Source organism: Meriones unguiculatus, chromosome 8 (genome assembly GCF_030254825.1).
Source record: "Meriones unguiculatus strain TT.TT164.6M chromosome 8, Bangor_MerUng_6.1, whole genome shotgun sequence".
NCBI lineage: Eukaryota > Metazoa > Chordata > Mammalia > Rodentia > Muridae > Meriones > Meriones unguiculatus.
This window is the reverse complement of record NC_083356.1, coordinates 19492692-19506810: the sequence shown is the minus strand read 5'-3', so window position 1 is coordinate 19506810 and position 14119 is coordinate 19492692. Positions and strand designations below refer to the sequence as shown.

Here is a 14119-nt window from a genome sequence, read left to right as displayed (position 1 = left end):
ACTGAAGGCATTTGTTGAAGAAGAAAAGAACAAAAGTTAGTAAAAAGAAGCAGAGGAAAGTAGAAATAGGGACAGGAGCTCTGTGCTGGACTTGACTAGTGGAGAGAAGAGCTCTGAGTGAAAACATGAGTGTCACCGTCGTACTCCCTGGTGGTCAGACCATACAGAGAAATGTAGGGATTTGCTTGTCATTTGAGAAGAGGGGGGAAAAAAAGGCATCACCCACTCAGAAGAAGTTGTCTCTGGGTCTGGCTAATGTAGTTTATATGTGCGTGTGTTCAGAGTGGCTGACGTTTGACAGCGTTTTCCTAGCAACCCCAGGTCAGAAGTGAAGGCTGCACTAACCTTTTGGTGGTAGTTTACTGACGGTGATCCTGAGAGGGAAGATAGAAGCTGGTGTGCCGTAGCTCTTGAGGTCTTTCGGGCCCTGGCCTTCCTAGCCGAGGAGGGAATCAGAAGACACGAAGGACTACCGTGTGATGCCCCATCCGTGGTAGCAAGCCGCTCTGTGTCGCTGTGGAGTTACCGTATTTAAACTAATAAAGGGGTAATTCTGCCCTTGTTCTAGACCCTGGTGGGCAGCAACGGGACTATTCTGACCACAATGCCTGTAATGATGGGACAAGAGAAAGTTCCCATTAAGCAAGTGCCTGGGGGCGTAAAGCAGCTCGAGCCCCCCAAAGAAGGAGAGAGGCGGACAACACACAATATCATTGAAAAACGATACCGGTCCTCTATCAATGACAAAATCATAGAGCTGAAGGACTTGGTCATGGGAACAGATGCCAAGGTAAGTGCCTAGATCACTGTTGATTTGTGCCCCAGTGTCTCCTCTGTCTTCGTCATGGAATTAGGGAAGATTCAGGCTTAGGCTGAGTGGACATGAAAATGAGTTCAGGGTACCCTTTTCATGAAGTATCTTGGTGTTTGACAGGATTACAAAATACTGCCCAGGTATGCTAGCATATGTTGATAATCCTGGCATTCAGGAGATAAGGCAGGAGGATTGCACATTCTAGGCCAGTCAGGGCTAACAGTCAGTTTCATGAGTGAATGAGTGAAGTAGCTGAGGAATTGAGAGCAAGTGCTGCTCTTCAGGGGACCTGTTCTGGGGATCCTGTGCCCTCTTTGTATCTCCTCAAGCACCAGGCACACATGAAAGCAGGCAAAATACCCATACATATAAAATAAAAGGAAATCTTTGATAAATAAGTGCAAATTATCACCTAGCGTAAGTGGAATTTGAGAGCTGATGATGTGGCCGCCTTCTGGTGGCTTCGACGCCCCTGTGCTGTGCTGTGACTATGACACCCAGTGTGAGAGGGTGCTCTGCTCTGACACTCGCTCTTAGAGGAGATACAGCATCTTACCTAGTGCCCAGCATAGGAGACTATGTACCTTGTAGGCAACTGAGAACATTCTTGACATATTTTTAGACGTGTTCCTTTTAGGGGGAGAAGCCGGAGTGGAGACTGGCGCTCCCCGCGAGACAGGATTTCTCTGTGTACTTTGTAGACCTGGCTGGCCTTAAACTTATAGCGATCCACCTGTTTCTGCCTCCCTGAGTGCTGGAATTACAGGCATGTGCCACTGTGACTGGCTTACTCTTGTCTAAGAGCAAAGCAGAGGAAATTAATTTTTTATACATAGTTTTTTCAATGACTGTGTCTCGTGAGAAACGGGAGGGTTCTGTTTACTTAAAACAACAACTCTATTTTAAAAGGAAGTCCTTTAAACTGTAGTCTTATAGTTTACAAGGGTATAGGTATAAATCTTAAGTTTAAAAAAATATGTATGTATATATATAATATATAGTTATTTACAATAGCTATCTAGAAATGCTCTGGGTTTTTGTGGTAGTACCAGAGATGAATACCATGGTTTCATACTTCTGAGTAACCACTCCATCACTAAACTACATTTCCAGCACAATACTAGTTTTGTTTGTGTGTTTATTAGCCTGGGTCTCATTAGCCCTGACTGGCCTGGAACTCTCGATGAAGAGCAGGCAGGATTTGAACTCAAACATCTGCCTGCCTCTGCCTTGTACTGGATTAAAGGTATATATCACTACACACAGCCTTCAATGCTATCTTGCTTGTTTGCCATTGTTTTCCTTAAAGTTTGTTTTTATGCTATATTATTGTAAGAATTAATATAGCCATATATTTATTTATGTCAATTATATGCCAGGCTCAAGGCTAAACTCGTAACATGTATTGTCTCATGAAGACCTTACTACCAGCCTATAGTTTACATGCTATCATTATTTACATGCTAAGGATTAGAGGGAGGGTTACGATTTAGCTCATGTAGAGCTAGATTGTGCCAGACCCTTGGTCCAGTCCCTAGTACTGCCATCACCCCACCAAACAAAAAAAAAAAAAAAAAATAGGAAAGGGGTTCAGCATTAGGGCGAGTTTTGTCCAGATTACCAGCATTCGAATCAGAGTTCAATGCTGTTCTCCCCTCTCATGAGGTCTGGGGATCTGCTCTCATTGCTCCAGCTTGCACAGCTTTAACTGTGTTTCATCTGCCTGCCTTTCCAGATGCACAAGTCTGGTGTCCTCAGGAAGGCCATTGATTACATCAAATACTTGCAGCAAGTCAATCACAAGCTGCGTCAGGAGAACATGGTGCTGAAGCTGGCAAATCAAAAGAACAGTAAGTCTGCCATTGAGTAAGGGCTGTCAGGCCTCACAGTTGTTTGGAGAAGTCCTATGATGGGCACTAGCAGGGACCCAAACGTGTATGAGGCCCTGCCCATGTGGGACTTGGTAAAAATGGATAGTTTCCTAGGGGGGATTTTCTTTGCAGAGCTCCTGAAGGGCATCGACTTAGGCAGTCTGGTGGACAATGATGTGGACTTGAAGATTGATGACTTTAATCAGAATGTCCTCCTGATGTCTCCCCCGGCCTCTGACTCTGGGTCCCAAGCTGGCTTCTCCCCCTATTCCATTGACTCTGAGCCAGGAAGTCCTCTGCTAGATGATGCGAAGGTAGGAGCTTTTGAAATTTTTCACCCTCAGATTCTCTTGTTTTCCAGAAAGAAATAGTGGCTACAGAGAGATGATGGGTCCAGTGGTTAAAATGGGGGAGGCCAACTGGGCGAGGTGGCACACACCTGTAATCCTAGCACTCAGGGAGACAGAGGCCAACCAGAGCTCTGTGAGTTCAAGGCCAGCCTGGTCTACAAAGCAAATCCAGGACAGACTAGGCTACACAGAAACCCTATCTTAAAACAAAACAAAAAGAGAGAGAGGTTGTAAAAAAGGGGGAGGCTGAGGCAAGTTGGATCTTGAGTTTCAAGCAGGCCTGAGCTACTTAGCAAGACCATCTTTAAAAAAAAAAAAAAAACATCCAAAAAGGGACAAACTGACTCTGGATGAGGACACAGACCCCATCATAGAGGGATGAGTGCCAGCTCTTGAATGAGGACACAGAGCAGCTGTCAGGCGGTGGGCTCTGGGAGCAGCTGGATGCGCTCCATTACTTTCCCTGCCCATAATGGGCCTGGCAAGACCACTTTCTGAGGCTGCTCTGCCAGTTTAGAGCGAGGCCGCCTCTGGGTACTCTTTCCGGAAACAACTACAATTTGCAATCTAACAGCATTCCACAAACCAAAGGCTCTTAAATGGCCCCTGAACAAAAAAGCCCATGGCAATTGAAGTTTTAATGGAATTAGTTAGAAGAGGCCCTAAGTGCAGTGACTTTCCCGGAACCTTTGGAGACTCTTGATCCATCTTGACATTGAGGCTCTAACTCCAGAAGCATATGGTTTCATGCTAGCATATGGTTTTGTTGGTTTGAAGGTCATCATATTGCCTAGAAGTTGCTATGCAGTTAAAATAACCTTGACCCCCTGATCTTTCTGACTGTACCTACCGAGTGCTGGGACCGCAGGCATTGCCAGTGCCTTTGATGTATGTGCTGCTGAGGGGCCATGCCCAGGGCTCTGTGCATGCTTTCTTTCTTTGGAGTATACTCAGTCAGCAATAGCAAGGTTATTCCAGCAACGGTTTGTGAATTGTGGACGTTAGGTCCCTCCTGTCTTTATTCCTCTCTGCCCTAATGGTCTTGAGTTTGAAGTCTGTTTCTTGGTGAATGTATACAAACAAAGTGTATTAGTTACTTTTTTGTTGCCATGACAGGTTGCCATGACCAGGACAACTTCTAAAAAGAAAGTGTTTAAGTCGACTTCTGAATTTAGAGGGTTAGCATCTATGGTGGCAGAGTAGCCGAGAGTTCACATCTGGATCTCCAGGCAGGAGGCAGAGAGCGCACATTGGCTATGTCAGGGGCGGTTTGCAATCTCAGGCCGACCCCAAGTGACACATTAATACAGCCACCAGCTGGGTACCAAGTAGCAAATGCTTGAGACATGCGGGGCTGTCTTATTCGACCCACTGTTGCCCTAAGGATGCAGTGGTGATGGTTCTAACCATGAGCTGCTGTTTTGAAGGTCAAAGATGAACCAGATTCTCCCCCTGTGGCACTGGGCATGGTGGACCGGTCTCGAATTCTCTTATGTGTCCTCACCTTCTTGGGCCTCTCCTTTAACCCCTTGACTTCCTTGCTGCAATGGGGAGGGGCCCACGACGCTGACCAGCACCCGTATTCAGGCTCTGGCCGCAGTGTACTGTCACTGGAGTCAGGTAGGTGGGTCCCCTAATGCTGCCTTGGGTTAGGTGAATTGCTGGGGCAAAAGACCCTGTGTGAAAACTGCGCGCTAGATCTGCCTAGTCCAAAAGGAGGGATGGGCCTCCTACCTTCTTGCTTCCCACAGGGGTGGCCTAAGTTATGTGAAATAAGCCAAACTTAAACTTACGTTTAGTTGGGATAAGCAAAACCAATCTGGAACCAGCTTTTTACAGTTACCATGGGTTGGTGGTGAGATATGTAGGCAGGGGGCTTATTTGAGGGGCTGTGTGGCCTATGTCAGGTGTGAGATCAGTGGCCTACTTTCCTTTAACGCGTATTTGTGGCACTCAGCACCTGGTGCCAGAAGGATTACTATTTAGGCTACCGGAGTGTCTACCGTTTCCTCTGAAAATAAGCCAGAAGGCTCTTTGATCTCACACTCTGGAGTCCGTTGGGTGCCTTGCTGTTCCTCAAGGTCCTTCCTGGCAGTCTCAGCTAAGATGCCACTCTCTAGGTCCTGGGGGCTGGTTTGACTGGATGATGCCAACTCTCCTTCTGTGGCTGGTAAATGGGGTGATCGTCTTGAGCGTCTTTGTGAAGCTGCTGGTCCACGGGGAGCCGGTGATCCGCCCCCACTCACGCTCCTCAGTCACCTTCTGGAGACACCGGAAGCAGGCAGACCTCGACCTCGCCAAAGTGAGTTCAGTCATCCACCCTTCCTCACCTTCCTCTATGCTCAGTCAAGAACCCAGTGAATGTTGTTGAGACCCCATGTGTGTGAAGTCCTGTGGGAAGGGGGGACTACCAGGGTGATTGAGGAGAGAGAACAAGCCCCTGTGCCTGTGCCTGTGACAGCCACAGGGCAACAAAAGAGAGTGCAGCTGTGCGTAGATCGTGCTGTGGGTGTGCTGTTAGGACATACAGTGCTGTGAGTCTCGGGGGTAAGTGGTGCTGCCCTGGTCAGAAAGGGTGGGCGGGACCTTTTGAGCTGTAGCGTAGTAGTCGCTTTTCTCCTTGCTCTAACCAAATACCCAGCAGAAGCAATTTAAGGGAGATCATTTGAGCTTACAGTTTCAACCCCCTGTGGGAGAGGCTGGTGGCCCTGTGGCAGGAGCCCGTGGCATGGTATCTCACATCTTGGCAGATCAGAAAGCCTCAGAACTTCGAGTGGAGATCACTGGCAAGAACTGCCCCTGGCAGTCCCTTTCCATCAGACAGGCCTAGTCCCAGGGCTCCACAGCCACCTCAGGCATTACTACCAGCTGGGGACAAGCATTGGACTACATGAGTCTGTGGAGGGGGCACATTTACATTCCAACTGTGACAGGTCGACCATTTGAGGACCGTGTGTCTGTGTCAAAAGGAGATGGCAATAAAGGCTGGTGGTGCGGCTAGTTTTGACTTGTTAGGTCTTTTTTATTTATGTCTGTGTGTCTGTGTGAAGGTGTATGCACATGAGTGCAGGTGCCCTCAGAGGCCAGAGGAGGGCATCAGATTCCCTTGCACTGGAGTTACGGGTGGTTGGTTATGGGGTAGGTCCTGGCGTAGGTGCTGGGAAATGAACTTTGGTCCTCTGGAAGAGCATCAAGTGCTCTTACCCTCTGAGCCATCTCTCCAGCTCCCTGAATTAGGTCTTTATTTCCAGTTCTTTGGAGAATCAGGGAAGATTTTTGAGCAGGAAAAGTAGCTGAAAGTTGTGATTTGGCATCTGTCTAAGGAGAGATTGTGGACAGTGTCTGCGGCACCTGATGACATTGAAGAAGTTAAACGTGTACTTTGGGAGTCATGTAACTTAGAACATTCCTGAGCAACAGCAAACCCAGAGCTTCCTCTGCCTCTGCAGGCTGCCACGCCCGAGTCAGCCCCACTCAGTCTGCGCCCAGAGCCCTGGGTCCTAAAACACAGGTGTGATGCAGGGACAGCAGTTTTGGGATATCCTAGAGCAAGATTTAAGGGTGTTTGGAAAATGTCATTCTGTGGCTGTGTGAAGAATGGGGGGAAGCAGAAACACTGAGAGATAACAGAAACAAGTTAGGAGGGTCTTAGAAGAGGCCAGAGAAGAGATCAAAACCTGGGACTTAACAAAAAGGTAGAATTAAATAAATATTTTGAGATGTAAATTAAGTAAGAATGATGTTAACTCAAAGATGGAAGAAGCTGGAGGATACTGAGGGCTCGTTCTAGGCTGTTGCCGGGAAATACTCAGGTGCCTTTGTATAGTGGGCAGTGGCCAGGAGGCGGCTGGCAGCCCAGCCCGTGGGCATGGTAAGAGTCAGTGCTGAGGGAAGGAGGCTTCAGTCTTGCTGTGAGAGGGTGTTTAGGAGAGCTGGACTGGTTAAGGCGAAGGAGCAAAAGCCAAAGACAGCCTGAGAAACAGCCAGGAAAGGACCATCTGGTTGCTGTTGATAACCTCTCCGCTACCAGTGTCAGCAGGGTGCCATACCCTCCCTCAGCCCCCCAGAGTTGCTCAGTCACGGCTCTGGGATTGTAGCCTGTGATTCTTTGACCTGTGACTCGAACAAGCTCTAAGGCACTCCCAGCTAGCCTGCTGGACTTCCTCAGTTTGGGAACTCTGCCAAGCTGAGGGGCTGAGGGAGTGTATCCAAAAACAAGTTACCTATTTATTTATAAAAGCTGCTGTGACAGCCAAGCAGTGGTGGCACACGCCTTTAATGGCAGCGCTTGGGAGGCAGAGGCAGGTGGATCTCTGAATTCGAGGGCAGTCAGGGCTACATAGAGAAACCCTGTCTGGAAAACAAACTAGCTGTTGTAAGAAACTACCATCACTTGCTGGTAGAAGTATGTTAAAACCAAAAGGCCACAGCAAGGCCAGTGACCATTATTCCCACTTGCTTTATAGGGCGATTTTGCAGCAGCTGCTGCCAACCTCCAAACCTGCTTGTCAGTTTTGGGCCGGGCACTGCCCACCTCCCGCCTGGACTTGGCCTGCAGCCTCTCCTGGAATGTGATCCGCTACAGCCTGCAGAAGCTGAGCCTGGTACGCTGGCTACTCAAAAAAGTCTTCCAGCGCTGGCGGGCCACCCCCGCCACTGCCGCCGGCTTTGAGGACGAAGCTAAGAGCAGTGCGAGGGATGCGGCCCTGGCCTACCACAGGCTGCACCAGCTGCACATCACAGGTGAGAAGGGAGAGGCTTGCTGCACGGTGCCCGGGCATCTCTTCCCTAGATTGCTTTGCCAGAGCTCTGTCAGAGCTTTGCCTTCCATAGCTTTAAACCAGCCATCAGCCTGTGCTGTCCACCACTGCAGTTTACCATTTCCTTCTTTTTCAAAAAATTTTTACTGATTTTATGTGTATAGATGTGCAGCATGTGTGGGCAATGCCTGGCGGAGGCCAGGAGATGGAGACAGACTCCCTGGGACATGAGATACATGCCCTTATAAAGGTGCTGAGAATCAAGCCTGGGACCTCGGGAAGAGCAGCAAGTGCTCTTAACCACTGAGCCATCTTTGCAGTCCTGAGCTTAGCCATTTCTAACATGGAGCTGGGCATGGTGATACACGCCTTTAAACCGAGCTCTTAGAGACAGAGGCAGACAGATCTCTTGAGTTCGAGGCCAGCCTAGTCTACATAGTGAGTTCCAGGACAGCCAGGGCTACACAGAGAAACTCTTGTCACTAAAAACAAAAGAAAACAAAAATTCCAAGATGGACATTATTCACAGTGACATCTCTACACTTTTTTTTTTTTTACGATTTATTTATTTATTATATATACAGTGTTCTGCGTGTTGCCTACACTACAGAAGAGGGCACCAGATCTCATTATGGATGGTTGTGAGCCACCATGTGGTTGCTGGGAATTGAATTCAGGATCTTTGAAAGAGCAGCTAGTGCTCTTAACCTCTGAGCCATCTCTCCAGCCCATCTCTACACTCTTTAAGCGAGGTCAGGATGCACATAACCCCAGCACTGGGAAGGTTCAGGAGTTTAGCATCATCCTTGGCCAACCTGGGTTACGTGAGACCTTGTGGGTGGGGTGAGGGTGAGGAGAGGAAAAAGAGGAAGAGGAGGGGGAGGAGATGGGATCTGCAGTGCAGTTGTTAAAGTCATTAGGCTTGCTGTCAATGACCTGGATTCAATCCCCCTGACTCCCATGGCAGGAGAAAAATAATTCTCTCAAGTTGTGTTCTGACTCACATACATGCCGTGGCACACACATACATGCATAAAATAAATCAATAAGTGTTGCTTAGGTCGGCTTCCTGCTCAGGAGTTTGGTAGAGCAATGGTACCATTGACGGAGCTGAAAGAAACAGGAGGGAAAGCAGTTTTCCAAGAAAGAGTGTGATGTACTGTTTTGGACAGTTGCCTGTGAGACACAGAGGAGAAATATTCTGTCGACGTTAGGCCTGTGGGATCTGCAGCCCAGATAATGGGCCCGGGCCTCCAAGGGAAAGGGAGAAATGAGGGGACTAATGAAAGGACCTCCAGAATATCTCACACAAAGGACAGGTGGACAGTGTAGTCAAGATGGGTAATGCCTAACTGGGTATGGTAGTGCATCCTTTAACCCCAGCACTCAGGAGGCCAAGGCAAGTGGAACCCTGAGGTCAGCTTGGTTTACAGGGTGAGGTCTAGGTCAACCAGGGCTAAATGGTGAGCGCCTATCTGTAAAAACAAACAGAAACAGACACCGAGAGGGATGATAGTCCAAGGTCAGAGGAGAATGAAGGGGTTTGGAGGGTGAGAGGGGACAGCTGAGGACAGAAGTGGCTGAGGACAGGCGGCTGCTGCTGTGTCCACCACCAGCAGAAAATGAAGTCAGAGGTACCTGTGGGCTGTGGCTTTGCGCTTTAGTCAGAGGGGCCAGGCCTAGTCACTCAGGATGGAGATGAGATCGTGGGCGTCAGCTCTAGCAGGAAAGCCCGCTCTCTGGATCTCTCCTGCTGTTTCGGTTTTGGTTTTGTTTTCTGCTCAGAGTGCCCTTAAAACAAACCCCAAATCCCAGTATCTGATGAGGAGACTAAAGAGTTCAGCTGGAACACTTCATATCACTCGTCTACATTCACCTACAGTGTGATATCCGTCCTGCCTTCTGTCCTCTCCCTGCAGGAGAAAACTTAAAGCTTTGTAAGGAAAGCAGATACCCCACACTAATACAGACTGAACTCCAGACATGCTGATAGAAAAACAGCAGCTGGGTAAAAAGAACCCTCAGATAATGAGAGTAAGAGGCCATCAAGGCCCTGAGTCAGGAGACTGGCCAAAGCAAGAAACTTTAACTATACAAAAGCTTCGGGACAGCCACAGCTCTTGGGCCTATGCCAGGAGCACCTTGTCTACTGATCTCCTGGTATAAGCCTTCTACCTACGTGTGTGCAGCTGGCATTATTCTCTTTTCTGTTTCCTTTTCTGTGAAGTCTATGGGAGGGGGGTAATGAAAACAAAATCCACTTGGTTTTGTGTTGTGTTGTATATTTGGAAATTCAGACCATTATCAAGAGTGTGACCATGCTATTGACAGTGCTTTGGAAAACATTGCACCACACACCTGAATTCTGTCCAGGGACCAGCATTCCTAACAGTCCCCGTTGTCGCAGAACCAGAGGCCATGTCCCAGTCAGTCGGAGAGGTCAACGAGCACACAGCTAGTAACCTGCTGAGCCTGCATCCCATCTGGAGCTGTCTGATGACAAAGGCCATTTCTCCTCTAGCACCTCTGTGTACATTAGTTCTTACCTCTGTGACAGAGATGAGAGTTGACATTTACTGTAGCCAGCGGTTTGGATAGCGTAGTCCAAGGTGGCACAAGGGAGCTTTTTCAGCCACAAATAGGAAGCAGAGTCAGGCTGGACCTGGGGGTGTGCTTTAGTTCTCTAAGGCCCACCCCAAAAGCCTGCCACCCAGGTTCCATAGCCTCCCCAAGTGGGGAGCACCACCAAGTGAGAGTCAAGTGAAACCCCTCAGCCTGTAGGTGACAGTTTACATATAGTCCAGAGCATTGTTGATGACTGGGGTGGACAGGCAGAGACACTGTTGTCTTGAAGACCCTGTCAGTCAATGTCAGTGTCTATTTCTGCCCGCCCTAGGGAAGCTTCCCGCAGGGTCTGCCTGTTCAGACGTGCACATGGCTCTGTGTGCTGTGAACCTCGCTGAGTGCGCCGAGGAGAAGATCCCGCCCAGCACGCTTATTGAGATCCACCTGACGGCCGCCATGGGGCTCAAGACCCGGTGTGGAGGCAAGCTGGGCTTCCTGGCCGTGAGTACCTTCCATTCCTGTATGGATACTTGCCGGTCCCTGTGGTAAAGCACCTGAAAGAAACAGCTTGAAGAAGAGAGGGTTTGTTATGGAAAGAGTGTGGTCCTTCATGGCAGGGAGGGTGCGGCAGCAGCAACAGGTCATAGGTAATAGCAGTTAGGAACCAGAGATTAGCCAGGAGCAGGGCCAGCCAACAAGCTGAAAAGTTACCTCCTCTGTGGACCCATTTCCTCCACCTAGGCCCCCTGTCCACAAGTCCCACCATTCCCAAAGCAATGCCGCCTGCTGGGGACCAAGTATTCAGACACGAGCTGTGGGCAACTTTTGCAGTCAAGTCATAACTTTTCTTCCCTACAATTTTCCCTGAAGCTCTTCTCAGCTGGGAGCTAAAAAGCAGGATGTGCCCTGCCACTTGAAGGGGTAGGTTTCACTTGCTTTTCCGTAAATATAAGAGCCCAATGAAGAAAGGTGTCCCCCTTGCTGGGTTTTTCAGGCATAAAGTCCTACAAAGACATTCTTGTACGCCGAAGTAAAAGCACCAGTTCATAGAAACATGCAGCAGGACAATGCGGGATTCACATGTGACTTCAGTCTTAGACTCTTACTACATCTTCTGTCTCTTCAGTTTTGAGGGGCTACCTTGTATTGATCTCAGCACTGGAAATCTAGAAGTAAAAGCCAGTGAGTGGCTCTCCGCAGAGAGCTCGGGCCAGATGCAAGGTACATACTAGAGTTGGGAAGTGCGTTCCTACAGACCTGGCCAGGTGCCAGCAGTGGTTATTCACAGCTGGCTGATTCCCAATCCTTGTTATCAGCCAGTTCACCGCTTCTGCTGACCTCAGGCTTTCTCTTACTCCTGCAGAGACAGGCACACTAGTGCCCCACTTCGAATAGATAACTGAACACATTAGATATGTTGAAATGGAATTCTCTTATCTCAGCCTATAGCCCTTTCAAAAGGGCTCAGCTCACAGGCTGAGCCCACACGTGGCTGCTGAGGATCGGGGACGTGGCTCCACTACAGTTGTCTCTAAAAGTTGGCGGCTATGTCATACCCATGGAACCATCTGCTTGGGAGGTTGAAGCAAGAGGATCCCTTGTACCTAGAAGTCCAAGGCTAGTCTGGGCAACATAGCAACACCTTATCACAAAGCAGGAAAGAAAGAAAATCATCCCCGCCTGTGGCTTCCTCTGAAAGTCTTTGTGTGCCTCATCTACAGTTGGCAGAAAATGTATGTAGTTCCTTGGAAGTTTTCCTGCACGTACAACTATACATTATAATCCACTCCACATGGTTGGTTATACCTTAAACCTTGGTTTCCCTCTCAATTTTTTATTAGTGACAGGTCGTGGGCATCTTGTCTGCAGAGGTAGCTGGCGCTGCCCAGGGGTATTGGAGCACTTCCTGTATCTGATGTTATGAATTGCAGCAGAGAGGAAATGGTTTTTATATCGTCACCCATCTCTGTGAGCATGTCCTCAGGCTAAGTCTCTAATGATGGTACTCCTGGGGCAAAGGGCGTAAACACCTAAAACTTTTCCAGTGTTGCCCAGTTTGCATCGTCAGTAAGGTGGGGGAGGAGAGTGGTGGGTGACTAGCGTGACTGCCCCCTTTGGAGCAGTTGGACTATGAGTCTCAGACAGAGCCAGCGTAGTGGTGCATGCCTTTAATCCCAGCACTGGGAGGCAGGGGCAGGTGGGTTGCTGTGTGCCGGGGCCAGTCTGGGCCACGTAATGAGTTCCAGGACAGCCAAGGCCACACAAAGAAACACTGTCTCAAAAAATAAAGTCTCAGACAGTAGACACCTTGATTCTTTTTTTTTAAAGTTAGATTTAGTTGACAAATGAGCCAAGTGTTGGGAGCAAGTGGGGGCTTTCACCTCTAAAAATAGCTTATACCAGAAGATCCCAAACTTTCTAGGTTTGTGGCACTGTCTAAGGTTTTTATGGTGCTGAAAGAAATACCTTAGAGTTAGTCAGTATGGCAGTTTGTTTTCACTTGTTCAGTTGTTAATGGTTCCAGTATCCTAAGAAGTATTCACGTCTTAAGTAGCTTAGTAGCCATGTGGAAAGATCAGACGTGTAATTGAAAGAGCACCACGTGCATGCCTGTGAGCCACCACGTGGGTGCTCGGTAGTGTTCTTCACTACCGAGTCACCTCTCCAGCTGCCGCTGCCACTGCCGCTCCTCCTCTTCCTCCTCCTCTTCCTCCTCCTCTTCTCTTTTGACACAGAGTCTCTCTACTTTGCCCTGGTGGTCCTAGATCTTACAACATAGATGAGGCTGACCTCAGACTCACAAAGATCCATCCACCTGCCTCTGCCTCCCAAGTGCTGGGATTAAACTTGCCTCCACTTCTTAAGTATGGCTGTTACAGACATGTACCAACCACCATGTCTTCAAATCAGATTGGATACAACACCCCCATGCCCTGCTCTGCACTGATTTTCACTTTCTGATTGCATTTTAAAACAAGACAAAACAAACAAATAATGAAAAAAAAAATTAGCTTCCTAAAACTCAGCTTTGCAAAAACTACGATGTCAGTAAGGAAAGGTAGCATAGTCCTGCTTCTGCAGTGCGAAGCATCTCCATCTTGTATTTTACGTAGTGTCCACATGATGTTGAACATTCGTATTTTCATCAGAAATTTCAGCTATCACTCGGCTCCCCTGAGCACTGGCTGTGGCACTCAGGGTGCTTGGCACACAGCAGTGCACTGTAATGGGGGGCTGGAGCTGGTCCAGGCGTGCTGGGTAGCTCTCAGGAGCTAAGCACCCCTGGGCTGCCGCTGGCTTCTCCTGCCAGCCAGTTAGCTATGAGCTATGGGAGAGGCTTCGGTGCTGTAGCTCAGGAGAGGTCTGGTGTCTGTAAAATTTTAGAAAGTATTTTTTTTTTAATTAGGAACATTATAATTGGGCTATAACGCTCAGAAAAATTAAAAGAGCAATAAAAATTTTTCACAGTTTCCTTTATAGAAGCCTTTATGGTTGTGCTGTCTATCTTGGATTTATATTTTTTATTAGTTCAAACCATTAAATGGAGGTCTGTTATTAGCTAATGCTTCTTAAAAGTTTATTCCACAGAGACTCAGACACTCTCTTCTGGCCTCTGTGGGTATTTCAGTCATGTGCTCAAACACACAAGTAAATCTTTAAAATTTTAATGTCAGGCTAGGCATGGTGGTGTACACTTTTAATCCCAGAACTCAGGAGGCAGGGGCAGGTGTATCTCCGTGAGTTCAAAGCCAGCTAAAG

The 14119-nt window shown here is 48.3% G+C and overlaps 1 protein-coding gene across 2 annotated transcripts in view; it reads left to right on the top strand.

Annotated features, from left to right (window-relative positions):
- Srebf2 (sterol regulatory element binding transcription factor 2) overlaps nt 1-14119 on the top strand; it is a 58670-nt gene that overhangs the window by 28050 nt on the left and 16501 nt on the right. For both annotated transcript variants that reach the window (XM_021646492.2, XM_060388955.1), the window contains exons 5-11: nt 569-790; nt 2550-2664; nt 2818-2999; nt 4463-4655; nt 5156-5337; nt 7502-7778; nt 10692-10861. In XM_021646492.2, the coding sequence (XP_021502167.1) occupies nt 569-790; nt 2550-2664; nt 2818-2999; nt 4463-4655; nt 5156-5337; nt 7502-7778; nt 10692-10861 (1341 nt within the window). The remainder of the gene's footprint in view (nt 1-568; nt 791-2549; nt 2665-2817; nt 3000-4462; nt 4656-5155; nt 5338-7501; nt 7779-10691; nt 10862-14119) is intronic.